The sequence below is a fragment of the Crocuta crocuta genome, unplaced genomic scaffold (assembly GCF_008692635.1).
Source record: "Crocuta crocuta isolate KB4526 unplaced genomic scaffold, BGI_CrCroc_1.0 scaffold1819, whole genome shotgun sequence".
Lineage (NCBI taxonomy): Eukaryota > Metazoa > Chordata > Mammalia > Carnivora > Hyaenidae > Crocuta > Crocuta crocuta.
Window position 1 is genome coordinate 70,057 of NW_027528925.1, and position 15,407 is coordinate 85,463.

A 15,407-nucleotide genomic window follows, 5' to 3' on the forward strand; every position below is an offset into this window, starting at 1 on the left:
AAAATCGATCTCTGAAACTTTTTAGTCTTGGGAATTAATTTTTTGGTTTTCAAATATATTTGCTAGAAATTTGCTCTAAGTAGTCTCTTGTGAATTTTAAAAAGTCATCTTCTTCTAGTTCATTTCCTTTTTTTCCATGTATTTATATAGTTGTAATTTTCATTACATTAGCCAGTGGCTTATTTTACTGGTTATTTCAAAGGATTTACTTTTTATTAACATTATTTTTTATTTCATTAATCATATTTCTAGTCATTTTAAATTCTTTATTGCTTTAATTAGGGAGCCCTCCTCATTGTTTGCCTTTTTAGTATCTTTTTTCCAGATATTCTTTTGCATTTTATTTCCTCCATAGATATTCTATCATAAGCTCTTCTTGCTCCAGGAGTATGAGTGTTGGGGGTAACTCATTAATGTGTGTCTTATTTTATATTTTTAATTTTAATTTTCCTTTTTCTGTTTGGTTCTTTTTTGTTTGAATGAGATGCTTTCCTGTAAGTACTACTTTAGCTGTAGCATATGAAGTTTGACATATGTTTTTTCTAGTATTATAATTTTTGACATTTTCAGAATTCCAAAATTTTTGATCCAAAAATAATATGAGTTAAAATTTTTTTTTAGTTTACATTTTTTGAATTCAATTTTTTATGTTCATTTTCATTTTCTATTGTATTATAAATTTCTAGCTTTATTTCATTTTGGTTATAGAATGTTATTGTTATCTACTCTTTGGAATATAGATAGATATTTTTATAGCATAATATTTGGTCAGATTTTTTTTTAGAGTTGTCCTTGGGACCTAAAAATAGAAGACATAATTTTATCACAGTATAAAATTTGACATGTTTCCCTAAATGCAATGTTACTGATAATATTGTTTAGGTCTTATCTATCCTTGCTTGTTTAATTTTAATTTTTAATATAAATATTGTCAAGTTAGCTAACATACAGTGTATACAATGTATCCTTGCTTATTTTTAATAATTTTCTCTCTTGGACTGAGAAAAATTGAAATTAAAGTCTCTTTTTTACATTTTTCTGTCTATTCTTATATCTCATACTATCTGCTTAGTTAAAATTGTTGCTATATATTTTAATTTTTAATTTTTATGAAAATGTAAGTCTTTGGTTGTAATTGGTTGTTTTATTGTATACTTAATTTTTTTAAGCTAAACTTGCTATTTAGAACAATTTTAGATATACAGAATAATTTTGAAAATATATAGAGAGTTTCAAAGTATACCACAACCATTTCCCCTTATTATTATTTTTTAAACTTTATTTTAGAGAGAGAGCACACAAGTGGGAGAAAGGGGCAGAGAGAGACTGTATGTTAAACATACAGTATAGCTCTGTCCATATGGTCTATGGTATATATATATATATATCACATCTTCTTTATCCATTTATGAGTCAATGAATATTTGGGCTCTTTTCATAATTTGGATCTTGGTGATAATTCTGCTGTAAACATTGGGGTATATGTTTCCTTTGAATCAATATTTTTGTATCTTTTGGGTAAACACCTAGTAGTGCAATTGCTGGGTTGTAGAGTAGTTCTATTTTTTAATTTTTTGAGGAACCTTAATACTGCTTTCCAGAGTGGTTGCACCAGTGTGCATTCCTACCAACAGTGTAAGAGAGTTCCCTATTCTTTGCATCCTTGCCAACATCTCTTGTTTCCTGTGTTATTAATTTTAGCCATTCTTACAGGTATGAGTGGTATCTCATAGTTGGTTTGATTTGTATTTCCCTGATGATGAGTGATGTTAAGCATCTTTCCATGTGTCTATTAGCGATCTGTATGTCTTTTTTGGTGAAATGTCTATTCATGTCTTCTTCCCACTTCTTCACTGGATTATTTGTTTTTTGGGTGTTGAGTTTGATAAGTTCATTATAGATTTTGCATACTAACCTTTTATGAGATATGTCATTTGCAAATATCTTCTCCCAGTCCATCAGTTGCCTTTTAGTTTTATTTGTTGATTGTTTCCTTCACCATGCAGAAACCTTTCATCTTGATGAGGTCCAAATGGTTCATTTCTGATTTTGTTTCCCTTGCCTCCAGAGACATGTCTAGTAAGTTATTGTGGCTGAGGTCAAAGAGGCTTCTGACTCTGTTCTTGTTTAGGAGTTTGATTGTTTCCTGTCTTACATTTAGGTCTTTCATCCATTTTGAATTTATTTTTGTGTATAGTGTAAGAAAGAGGCCCAGTTTCATTCTTCTGCGTGTTGTCCAGTTTTCCCAGCACCATTTGCTGAAGAGACTTTTTTCCATTGGATATTCTTTCCTGCTTAGTTGACCATACAGTTGTGGGTCCATTTCTGGATTTTATTTTCTGTTCCATTGATCTATATGTGTCTGTTTGAGTGCCAGTACCATATTGTCTTGATGGCTACAGCTTTATAATATAGCTTGAAGTCTGGAATTGTGATACCTCTAGCTTTGCTCTTCTTTTTCAAAATTGCTTCAGCTATTCAGGATCTTTTGTGGTTCCATATAAATTTTAGGATTGTTCTAGCTTTGTGAAAAATTCTGGAGGTATTTTCATAGGGATTGCATTAAATGTATGTATTGCTTTGGATAGTATAGACATTTTAATGATATTTGTTCTTTCAATCCATGAGCATGGAAGGCTTATCCATTTCTTTGTGTCCTCTTCAGTTTTTTTTTTTTTTAAATCAGTGTTTTATAGTTTTCAGAGTCTTGGATAATCTTTTATTTCTTTGGGTAGGTTTATGCCTAGGGTATCTTATGGTTTATGGTGCAGTTGTAAATGGGACTGATTCCTTTATTTCTCTTTCTGCTGCTTCAGTATTAGAATATAGAAATGCAGCAGATTTCTGTATGTTGATTTGTATTGTGTGATTTTACTGAATTTGTGTATTAGTTTTAGCATTTTTTTGGTAGTCTTTTGGGTATTCTACATAGAGTTTCATGTTGTATGCGAATAGTGAAAGTTTGACTTCTTCCTTGCCAGTTTGGATGCGTTTTTATTTCTTTTTGTTGTCTGTTTCCTGAGGCTGGGACTTCCAGTACTATGTTAAATAACAATGGTGAGAGTAGATACCCTCGTCTTGTTCCTGACTATGGAGGAAAAATTAGTTTTTCTCCATTGAGGATGATATTAGCTGTGGGTCTTCTGTTTATGGCCTTTATGGTGTTGAGATATGTTCCTTCTATCCCTACTTTATTGAGGGTATTTATTAAGAATGGATGCTTTACTTTGTCAAATGCTTTTTCTCCATCTACTGAGAGGATCATATTGTTCTTATTCTTTCTTTTATTAATGTGGTGTATCACATTGATTGATTTGCCAATATTGAATCACCCTTGCCTAGGAATAAATTCCACTTGATCATAGGGAATAATTTTTTAAAAAATTTTTCTTAATGTTTTTATTTCTGAGAGAGAGAGAGAGAGAAAGCGTGAGCAGAGGATGGTCAGAGAGAGAGAGGGAGACACAGAATCTGAAACAGGCTCCAGGCTCTGAGCTAGCTGTCAGCACAGAGCCTGATGCGGGGCTGGAACCCACGAACCGCGAGATCATGACCTGAGTTGAAGTCAAGTGCTTAGCAGACTGAGCCACCCAGGTGCCCTGTGAATAATTCTTTAAATGTACTGTTGGATTTGATTTGCTGGTATCTTGCTGAGAAGTGTTGCATCCATGTTCATCAGAGATATTGGTCTGTAATTCTCATTTTTAGTGGGGTCTTTGTCCAGTTTTGGAATTAAGGTAATGCTGGTCTGGTAGAATGAATTTGGAAGTTTTCCATCCATTTCTACTTTTTTGGAAAACTGATCAGAGCATGCATTAACTCTTCTTTAAATATTTGATGTAATTCCCCTGAGAAGCCATCTGGCCCTGGACTTTTGTTTGTTGGGAGATTTTTAATTACACTGATACAAGTTCTTTGCTGATTATCAGTCCTATTTCAGTTTTGGAAGTTTATGTGTTTCTAGGAATTTATACATTTCTTCCGGATTGGACAATTTGTTAGCATATAATTTTTCATAATATTCTCTTATAATTGTATTTCTGTGATGTTGGTTGAGATCTTTCCTCTCTTGTTTGTGATTTTATTTATTTTGATCCTTTCACTTTTCTTTTTGTTAAGTCTGGCTTGGGGTTTATCAATTTTATTAATTTTTTCAAAGAACCAACTCCTAGTTTCATTGATCTATTCTACTGTTTTTGTTTGTTGGTTGGTTTTTACATTATTTCCAATTGAATCTTTATTTCCCTTCTTCTGCTGGCTTTAGGCTTTATTTGTTTTTCCTTTTCTAGCTTCCTTAGTTGTAAAGTTAGGTTGTATATTTGAGAAATTTTCTTGCTTCTTGAGACAGACCTGTATTGCTATATACTTCTCTCTTAACGACCGCTTTGGCTACATCCCAGAGATTTTGGACCATTGTATTTTCATTTTTCACTTGCTTCTATGTATTTTTAACTTCTTTAATTTCTTGGTTAACCCATTTATTTTTCAGTAGGATGTTCTTTAACCTCCATGTATTTGGTCTTCCTGAACTTTTTCCTGTGGTTCACTTCAAATTTCATAGGTAGGAAAATATGCATGGTATAATCTCAGTCTTTTTGTATTTGTTCAGGCCTGATTTCTGATCAGTATGTAATTTATTCTGGAGAATATCCCATGTGCACTTAAAAGAATGTGTATTCCACTGCCTTAAGGTAAAATATTCTGAATGTATCTGTTAAATCAGTCTGGTCCAATGTGTCAATCAAAGCCATTGTTTTCTTATTGATTTTCTGCTTAGATGATCTTTCCATTGGTGTAAGTAGGTATTTAGAATCCCCTATTATTACTGTCTTATTATCAATGAGTTTCTTTATGTTTCTGATTAATTGATTTACATATTAGTGTTCTAACAAGTTTGGGAGCATAATTGTTTACAGTTGTTAGATCTTATTGGATAGACCCCTTTATTATGATATAGTGCTCTTCTTTATCTCTTATTACAGTCTTTGGTTTAAAATCTAGTTTGGGGAGCCTGGACGGCCCAGTCAGTTAAGTGTTTGACTTTGGCTCAGGTCATGATCACGCAGTCCATGAGGGCGGGCTCCGTGCTGACGGCACAGCCTGAAGCCTCCTTCGGATTCTGTGTCTCCTTCCCTCTCTCTGCTCCTCCCCTGCTCATTCTCTGTCTCTCTCTGTCTCAAACATAAAATAAACATTAAAAAAATAAAATAAAATCTAGTTTGTCTGATATAAGTATGGCTATTCCAGCTTTCTTTTGATGTCCATTAGCATTTTAAATGGTTGTACATTCACTATTAATCTACAGGTGTCTTTAGGTCTAAAATGAGTCTTTTGTAGACAGTATATTGATGGGTCTTGTTTTTTGTTTGTTTGTTTTTATCCATTCTGATACCCTATATGTTTTAAGGGGAGCATTTCAATTCAGAGTGATTATTGATAGATACGAACTTAGGCCATTGTATTACCTGTAAAGTCACTGTTTCTGGTGATTTTCCATGTTCCTTTGTAGTCTTTGTCACTTTCAGTTTTTCTTTCCTATTCAAGGGAAACAGTTCTTGCAAGGCTGGTGTAATGGTCATGAACTCTTAGTTTTTGTTTGTCTAGCAAACTCTGTATCTCTTCTTCTATTCTAGATGACAGCCTTGCTGGATGAAGTATTCTTGGCTACATATTTTTACCATTCAGCATGTTGAATATATCATGTCACTCCCTTCAGGCCTGCCAAGTTTCTGTTGATAGATCTGCTGCTAACCTATTTGTCTTCCCTTGTAAGGTAGAGATTTCTTTTCCCTTGTTGCTTTTAGGATCTTTTCCTTAAGTCCATAATTTGCAAATTTGACTACGTATGTCTTGGTGTTGGCCTGCTTTTTTCTTTTTATTTTAATGAGAGAGCTCTGTGCTTGGATTTGGATGTCTGCTTCCTTCCCCAGATTAAGAAAATTTCCAGGTATAATTTGCTCAAATAAACTTCCTGCTGTCTTCTTTTTTCCTCTCTTCTTTTGAGACTCCCAAGATAGGAATGTTATTATGCTTTATGGAGTTGCTGAATTCCCTGAGTCTACATTCGTGATCTAATATATTTCTTTTCCTCTCTTTTTAGCTTCATTGTTTTCATAATTTTATCTTCTGTATCACTTAATTCATTCCTCTGCTTCTCCCATCCTATGGTTATTACATCCAGTTGACTTTGCATCTTAGTTATAACATTTTTAGTTTAGACCCGACCAGTTTTTACATCTTTTATTTCTGCAGTAAGGGACTCCCTGGTGTCTTCTATGCTTTTCTCAACCCCAGCTAGTATCTTTATGATTGTTGTTTTAAATTCTGGATCAGGAATATTACTTATATATATATATTTTTTAATGTTTTTATATGAGAGTGAAAGAATGAGTGGGGGAGGGGTAGAGAGAGACAGAGAATCTGAAGCGGGCTCTGCACTAACAGGCAAGAGCCTGATATGGGGCTCAAACTCATAAACCATGAGATCATGACCGGAGCCAAAGTCCAATATTTAACCGATCCAGCTACTCAGGCACCCCTCCATATATCTATTTTGATTAGATGCCTGGCTGTGACCTTTTCTTGTTCTTTCTTTAGGGATGAATTCCTGCATCTTGGCATTTTGTCTAGGTCTCTTCTTCTCTGTGTTAGGAAAACCTCTGTGTTTCCTGCTCCTTAGAAAAATGGCTTTATGAAGAAGAGGTCATATACTGTCAGGGTCTGGTGCTTCAAGAAAGGTCTCTGGTGTATGCTATGTGCACTTTGCTGCTGTGTTTTGTCTGCTCATTTTTAGGGCAGTCTTCTGCAGAGTTTTTCTTGCCTGCAGTAGGAAGCACTTGGATCTTGTGCAGAGTGTGGCAGGTTTTAACTAGGTATGCTCTGTCTGGTCTGCTTGTTAAAAGAGGCCATATCCTATTTCCACTAGAACTGAAACTTTGCAGCCCTCTCTGGTTTGATTTGGCATGTGTATGGGGGAGTTTTGTGCTTGTCTTTTGGGGGGAAGAGCCCGCTATTCTGATTCTCAGGCACACATGCCCTAGTAATGAAGCACTTGCAGAGTGGAGAGGTGTGGGCCTTGGTGTAGTGGCTGAGGGCTTCACTGTTGGTGCTCCATAAAGTCAGTCCATGCTGATGGGTGGGTGAAAAAAATGATGCCAACCCTCTTCTTCCTCCCTGGGGAGGGAAGCTTGCTCCCACCATTGTCCAGGAAGCCTTCACAGAAGAGCAAACATTTTCCCTTCATGTCTCCCAGGCTTCCCTCAAATCCCTACTTTCACCCTGTCTGTGTCTGGGCTGTCTGCTTTCCCAGCAGTGCAGTGCATCTGTGTTTTATCTCAGGCACACTGACTGAGTTTCAAAACTCCAAACTTTAGGGAGCCAGCATGGCGTGGACCTGTATTGGTCCTCTCAGGGAGGGTTGCTGCATTGGGGAGAGTGCCAGTTTGTCCCAGAAGTGCAGTCACACCAACAGGCAGGGGCATGGAGTTTAAAACACAGCAAAAAAACCAGAATCCAAGTTTGCCACCCTTAGCAGATGTCTCTTCCCCTATGCTAAGGAATGGGACAGTGCAGTGGAGCCTGCTGGCTCTTTTGTTCCCTGAGAGGTAATGACACCTCTCCCAGATATTCTTCAAGAAGGAAAAACTTCGTCCTCACAGTGTGTTCCAGGGGATCCTCAGATTGCACCATCCACTCTCAGGCCTCCACCATCCTCCACAGGAGCACATCTGCACTTGCTGGGCTCCACACTACCACAGCAAAGACTTATAAAACTCCAATTTATGAGCTCTGTTGGTTGAAAAAACTCACAATAATCAGTCCATACTTTTAAGGAAGTGTTTTTCTTGTGCTATCTCCTGTACACTGCCATTTCCCTACCCCCCACCAATCTCTCTCTCTCTCCTCTCTCCGTGATCAAAGCTCCCCTCTCTTCACTAGTACCCGTGATCCTTTTCTACCCTAAATCACACTTCCACACCTTCTACAGTGTAGCCTCTTCTTTCTCTCTAGTTGTGCAGTTTGGTGTCTCAGTCTTCATACAGGTTTCCTGGGTGTTCAGAATGATTAGATATTTATCTACCTGTGTTTGAAGGATGAGGCAAACCACTTACTACTCCACCATCTTAATCTCACCTCCCCAGGCTGGATTCTTTCACTTAGCAATATGCACTTAAGAGTCATCCATGCCTTTCTGTGGCTTCGTATGTCATTTCTTTTTATCAATTCTAAGAAAAGCAATAGAAACAAATTATTCAGAAATAGTAGAGTAGTATATTGGATATAGTAGTATTCACAAGTAGATCTTTTGCCTTGTTTATTTGGGGGGAAATGATAAAAGAAGATGTTAACTATTAAACATTTATGCAGTACTGTGAAATGGGTCATAGCTGGGCTGAGATATTGATATCTCAAAGCTTAGATACTGAAGTAATTACAAAAGATTTGAGTCAGAGAAAGACTGCAAAGATTAGTGACATAAAACTGAGTGTCTTGAATAAAAAAGGCTCTTTGGTTAGTCCAACAGAATGCTACATCCCTGTCTTCTCCCACTAAACTATATTACATATGAATTAAAAATACACTTGAAAAACGCAAAACCACGTGTTTAAATTGTGTGTCTACTTATACATACAGGTTTGTTTCAATAAATACAGTCCTGGAGATGTATTTTCTCTTCCTTATGACTTTCTTAACATTTTCTTTTCTCTAGCTTACTTTACTGTAAAAATATAATATATAATACATGTAACATACAAAATATATGTTAATTAACTGTTTATCAGCAACAATTCTCATCAAAAGCAGGGTATTAGTAAAGTTTTGGGAAGTTACAAGTTATACATGGATTTTTAACTGTGCAGGGTTTGGTGTTCCAACCCCTGCATTGTTCACCAGTCAACTGTAAAGTGTTAGGATAAGATCATGTTACTTTGTATGTTACTTTTGAGAAAAAAAGGCTTTTATAAGTCAAATATCGGGACCTATGAAGTAAATTTGAAACATTCATAGAAAAAATATGTAAGTAGCTAATAAAATAAAAATGCTTGAATGTATTGATGACCTTAAAAATTGAATTGAAAAAAATGTGATATTTTTTAACCAATGAGATTGGTCGTAATTTAATTTTATTATGCAGAGTGTTGCTGTGTTGACTGCATATTTGTTTAAATTTTTGATAAGGTAGTTTGGCAATATCAAAGTATAAATATTTATACACTTTGACTTAGCAGTTCCACTTTTTGGAAACTACTACAAATAGGCTTGCATGAATATGCCAAGGAAGTGGTAAAAATACTTACCACAACATGTTTGTAATGACCTAAATATATGTACAATATAATAATATGTGGTTTTTAAAAAAATGTTTATTTTTGAGAGAGAGAGAGCATGCATGAGCAGGGGAGGGCAGAGAGAGAAGGAGACAGAGGATCTGTAGCAGGCTCTGTGCTAACAGCAGACAGAATGATGTGGAGCTTGAACTCAAGAACTGCTAGATCATGACCTGAGCTGATGTTGGACGCTTAACTGAATGAGCCACCCAGGTGCCCCGATATATGTTATGTTATTAATTGTTAAGTGTAAATTGTGGATTACGTAAAGACATTAGAAGACATTTATGCTGTGGAATGTTATAAAAGTACCAACAAAGAAATTTAAATACAGTTAAATTTCAAAGATGACTAGGAGATAAGTGAAAACTGGAAGTTGTTGAGTATAGCAGTAGTATATTTAGTATGACCGTACTTGTATAAAAAAGTAAATGGATATAAAACATGTGAATGTGTGAGAAAATGTCTGAAACAAATAAAAGGAACTGTTAACAATGGTCATTACCTCTGAGTTACAGGGAAGAGCATAAAGTGGAGGCAGGCAGGGGGAAGGGAGAATTTTGTTTTTCTCTTGATCTTCTGTGCTATTTAATTTACTTAAACAAACATGTTTGTTAAAAATGATGTAATTACTTCCTCTGGAAAAAAACCAAACACCAAAATCCCAGAGAATACTCACATAGTCAAAATACCTACCAGATTACTAGAAAAATATATTTATATATCATAAAAAAGAAATGGGAAAAATAATAAATTAAAAAATACCTGTAAGTATGTTTAATTCTGCAATGTAATAAATAATAATAGATTATTCTTAGTCTGATCTACTAACTCCAGGAAAGTGAATATTGAAACCAGAAATCACAGTTCATATATCTGACATGGTAAGGGAGATAACACAAATAATGCAGATTTAGTCCAGTTATAGATACAAATTATCTGCCCAAATATTCATCAACCTCTTATAATCTGAATATATACAAAATTATAAGATATATTTTAAATTTAAAAAAGTAAATATTTTATGCAAGGACATCTGAGTGGCTCCATCGGTTGACATCTGACTCTTGAGTCATGATCCCAGAGCTATGGGATCAAGCTCCATGGTCAGTTTGCAAGCTGAGCATAGAGCCTTCATAAGATTCCCTCTCTCTCTTCCTCTGCTCCTCTCCCCACTTTTTTGCATGTTCTGTCTCTCAAATACAAATAAATAAATGAACAAACAAATAGTTTATACATATAATTTGCATCTGAAAGTTTGATAGCCAGGAACCAGTTAAAGAATCTTCAGGATTGGTGCTTTGGGAGGTGGGATGTCTTACATCATTCAGGAATTAATCTTAATCTGATATTAAGGAAATGAAAATAGAATTAGTTAAGGCCATTCTTAAAATGTAGATTCCTATATATTACACCAGATTCTCAGAGAAAAGTCTGGTAATATATAGATTTTTAAAACGTTATTTAGAGAGAGAGAGGGAGGGAGAAAGAGAGTGTGATGGGAAGGGGCAGAGAGAGAGGGAGAGACCAAGCAGGCTCAAGTGGGAGGCCTATGCAAGGTTTGCTCCCACAACTGTGAGATCATGACCTGAGCCTAAATCAAAAGCTGGATGCTTAACAGACTGAACCATTCAGGTGTCCTGGGCTCGGAATATATTTTTAATAAGCATCTTTGCTTATTAATATTATTCCATGAGTTTAGGAAAACTAGATTTACTATAATATCTAGTCTTTGAGGGTGATTTTTTTTATATTTTTATTTATTTCTAGGAGAGAGAGAGAGAGAGCATGAGCAGGGGAGGGTCAGAGAGAGAGGGAGTCACAGACTGAAACAGGCTCCAGGCTCCAAGCTGGCAGTCAGCACAGAGCCCGACGCGGGGCTCGAACCCATGAACCGCTAGATCATGACCTAAGCGAAAGTCGGACGCTGGACGCTTAACCGACTAAGCCACCCAGGCACTCCGAGGGTGATTTTTTAAAAAGATTTTCATCAAATCTTAAAAATAAGCATTTTTCATTTGACAATATTCAGAAGAATATTCTCCAGAGCCAAATTTGCTTTGAAAAAATAAATTAATAAAATAGTTTGAGCTACCATAAAGAATAAGGCAGAACTTCAAATATTATGACTTTGTCATAAACATTGAGAAATTACTGTTCTAACAAAATATCCTATAACCTAAGTATACTTTTCTCATGTGTTTAAGGTATTGACTGATGAATTCATTATGGTGCTCATACTGTATTTATTACTTGGAAAGAAAAATAAAGGCTAGGGCTTTTTTTGGATTTTTTTGTTGTTGTTTTTCCTTAATCTGAAAACTCCTTCCTTGGCACCACATGCTTCAATTGTGTTTACCTTAATTTACCCCAAAATGTGAATTTTGATTGTTAAAGTAATGTTTCTCAATTTTGTTCCATATTTTCTATATTTTAACACGATAATATTTTATAAATGTTCGTTAGTAATATATGTATTTTAACAATTTAATCAAAGTGAAGTGATTGAAAGAAATTAAGGTTATTTTAGTTAAGTCTCATTTATAAAGACCGATATTTAAATTATTAGCTAAATTTCTGTAAATTTACAATTTAATTTTTTCCCCTAAAGATACTTGCTCAACCACAAGGAATAGAACCAGTTGCACCTCTTCAAGTTCTTCACTTTCTAACTACTTGTATGTGTTCATCTTGGGACAACTATTGCTGGGAACAGGAGGAACTCCTCTTTATACCCTGGGAACAGCTTTTATTGATGATTCTGTGCCCACACACAAATCTTCTCTTTATATAGGTAAGTTTTCTCTATAAAATAAATGTTTCAGTATCATTTCATTTTATTGCTTTTTAAATTGATAAGTAAAAACGTAATATATGCTTATCAAAAGTTGTAATTTCCTAGGTATTCCTATTAGATTTCCGTTAAATATTAGATAGAGCAGTTATTACTCTTTTTGTTTGTTTATTGACACATATCCTTCAGTTGAATGCGGTTATGAGTTTTGTTGAAATCTGCTCTATATCCTGTTCCAGGCATGCCAGCCTTGCTAGAACTGCCATCCAAGCAGTAGGCTGTCCTGATTACTTGAATTCCAGGTTAATTTACACAGGGTGGGGAGATTCAGTTAGCCATTCTACTTGATTTACTACATCCTGGATGGACTTGACTAGAGTCAACAGAAGAAACCATAAGATAGTACCCAGAACTCTGTGGTGTTTTCATTTCAGACTAATCCTTTTTATGTACGGCTCAGTTCTAGGTTGGTGGAGTTGGGGGAGGTGCGGAATCTAAAATTTGATAGCGTAAGTTTCTCTTAAATTCGTTCCGTAATATTCTTGCAAGGTAGAGCTTACTAGGCTATGTGTGGTCTTACATTAAATTAATGTGTTTCTCATTTTATTTTATCAGTTTTCTTGTTATCAGTTTATTAATCTAATATAGGGGGCTGCCTTAGTTCTTTCAATCTGCTATAACAGAATACCATACACTGATTGGCTTCTAAACAACAGAAATTTATTTCTCATGGCCTTCAAGCCTGGGATGTCTAAGATCAGAGTACCCACAGATTTAGTATCTGATGAGGCCCACTTCCTGGTTTATAGACAGCCATCTTCCTGTGTCCTCACATGGCAGACTGGTAAGAAAGGGCTTTCTGGGGCATCTTAGAAGGGCACTAATCTAATTTGTGAAGGCTCCACTCTGGTGATGTAATCAGTTCCAAAGATCCTACCTCCTACCATCCCACTGGAAACTTACATCCTAGGTTTCGACATAGGAATTTTGAGGGGACACAAACATTCAGTGTATAACAAGAATTTAATGCTGTAGTCACTGGAAGTCAAGTATGTTCAAAGCAGTCCTGATAGAGACTACTACATCTACTTAGGCTCTTTTGTAATATGAAAACCACTACACTTCTAATTGTTTTCTCTACTTGTTTTGTCTTGGTCTCTTTGCAAAGTCTCATTGTCTCTCTCTACAAGTTATAGCTGATCTGTAGAGCTTCTCTTTCATTCACTAAATAGTAATGCTTTTATTTCAATTAGCTAGTAATGATGCTTTTCACTTTTCCAGTATAACAGATTTCCTTTCTGAAGTCCTCTTCTGATCAATAATTCTCTTCAAACAATTTTAATCTTTATGTTTTAGTAACACACAAAATTAGGAAGTTTTTCAAAAATTATTTAAACATGGTAGTTGGAGTGGAGGCCCTCAGGACTGTCCTAGATTTGATAAATCTCTGGGAGGACTTGCTGGACTTAGCATATAATCATATTCATGGCTATGATTTCTTACAGCAAAGGGATGCCAAAGTAAATCAGCACAAGGAAAAGTACAGACAAAAACCAGGTACAAGCCTCCAAGATTGAGCTTCCTCCTAGTGGAGCCATACAGTTCACAATTAATTCTGTCAGCAAGGAGTTTAAAATGTTTTCTACCAGTTAAGTTCATTAGAGATTTAATACCGAAGGATTTTATTTGGGGTTGATCATATGGGGACCCTTTGCCTAGCATGTATGAAAGTTCTAGACTCTTAAAAGGAATACATGTGGTTGGCAAAACTATACTGTTTTTACAGTATAGGCACCGTGAAGCAGGACCTCTTGTTAGTTAGGGAATGATGGCATCCCTCTGGACAGTTAAATAAATCCCAAAAGACACCCAAGGGCCAGCCTTAAAAACTGGTCTTTCTAAAGTTAACAGTCATAGGTCTTCTATGTTAACTCTTTCTTATTCTGTAGGAATTCATCAAATGGTAATTTTTGAGAACAAAGGAAAACAACAAAAGTAACAAAACTGGAAAATACATTTTAATTTTATCTTTTCATTTAAGGAAGACATGAACACTTAATTATAGTATCTTATATACCTGATTTTTTACAATTTCAGATAACCAGTATTTTTTAGTAGATATTTAGATTTTGTTGCATGAAATCCTTCCTATTTTATGCTTTTTATGTCTTTATTTCCCCATTTCCAGAATCTTCCTCCATTCTTTCTTTTAAAACAGTATCTATTATTGGTAGATAAATATAAGTAAAAATGTTCTATTAAACATATTTTATACGTAACAAGGCAAAAAGGAGCAAAAAAATGAGTCAAAATTTTCCACCTTTTAGGGTGAATTAAAAAAAGTAGTTAATATAACATCTCAATCCTCACAATCTTTTCCAGGCCATTCACCCTTTATTTCTTTGATGTTTTCTTTGGGTTTAACAATCTTTGTTCTTTAATTCCAACTTTTTAATTCTTTTATTGTTATTTTGTGTTTAAATCTTTCATCTTAACATGTGCTTTCTATTTGCTGTCCTTGTTTTTTGGCCTTTTTTCTTTCTTTTTGATAATTTAGTATTTATTATTGTCTTTCTTCTCTTTTATCTACTTCCTGGGTGTATATTCTTTTACTATTCATCCACTAATAAGCTTATATGCAAACTTGATTTTATGAAATTTCAATGTTAATTGATATTTTTATCACATTCCTGATTATCACCAAAAGGTTCTAGAACTCTCTAATTATTTTTTTAACACTTTTCCCTCATAAATATTTTCACTGGGAATAGATGACAAGTTGACCATTGATTTTTTTTTTCTTCAGTACTTTAAAAATACTGTTTCTTTGTCTTTTCACTTCTAATGTTTCTTATATATTGTTGCCATTTTTAAGATTTTCCTGTTTGATATGATTTTCTTCAGTTTTACTGATATGATGTGTATAGGTACAAATTCCTTTTATTTAACTTGTTTTGGATTTATATGACTTCATAAATATGTTGTTTGGTACTTTTCATTGGCTTTAGAGTATTTCCTATAATTATTCATTTAAATATAACCTCTGTCCTGTTGTTATCTCTTCTCCTACAACTCCAATTACACGTATGCTAAGCCTTTTTTAAAATGTATTCTTCATCTCTTACCCTTTTCTGTATTTTTTATCCTTTGTTTTTATTTTTTGTGCTTCTCAATAAATATTTACTGACTGAATTGTATTTTCCAGTTTGATAATCTACAGTTTTGAGTAATCTGTTGTGGACCTCTTTCATTTAACTTTGACAAAGATGTTTTATACTTCTACA

General features: G+C 34.7%; 1 protein-coding gene across 2 annotated transcripts in view; it reads left to right on the plus strand.

Moving 5' to 3' along the window:
- The window catches only part of SLCO4C1 (solute carrier organic anion transporter family member 4C1), a 72,611-nt gene that overhangs the window by 28,336 nt on the left and 28,868 nt on the right, over positions 1-15,407 (plus strand). For both annotated transcript variants that reach the window (XM_077757111.1, XM_077757112.1), the window contains exon 3: positions 11,941-12,123. In XM_077757111.1, coding sequence (XP_077613237.1) covers positions 11,941-12,123 — 183 coding nt within the window. The remainder of the gene's footprint in view (positions 1-11,940; positions 12,124-15,407) is intronic.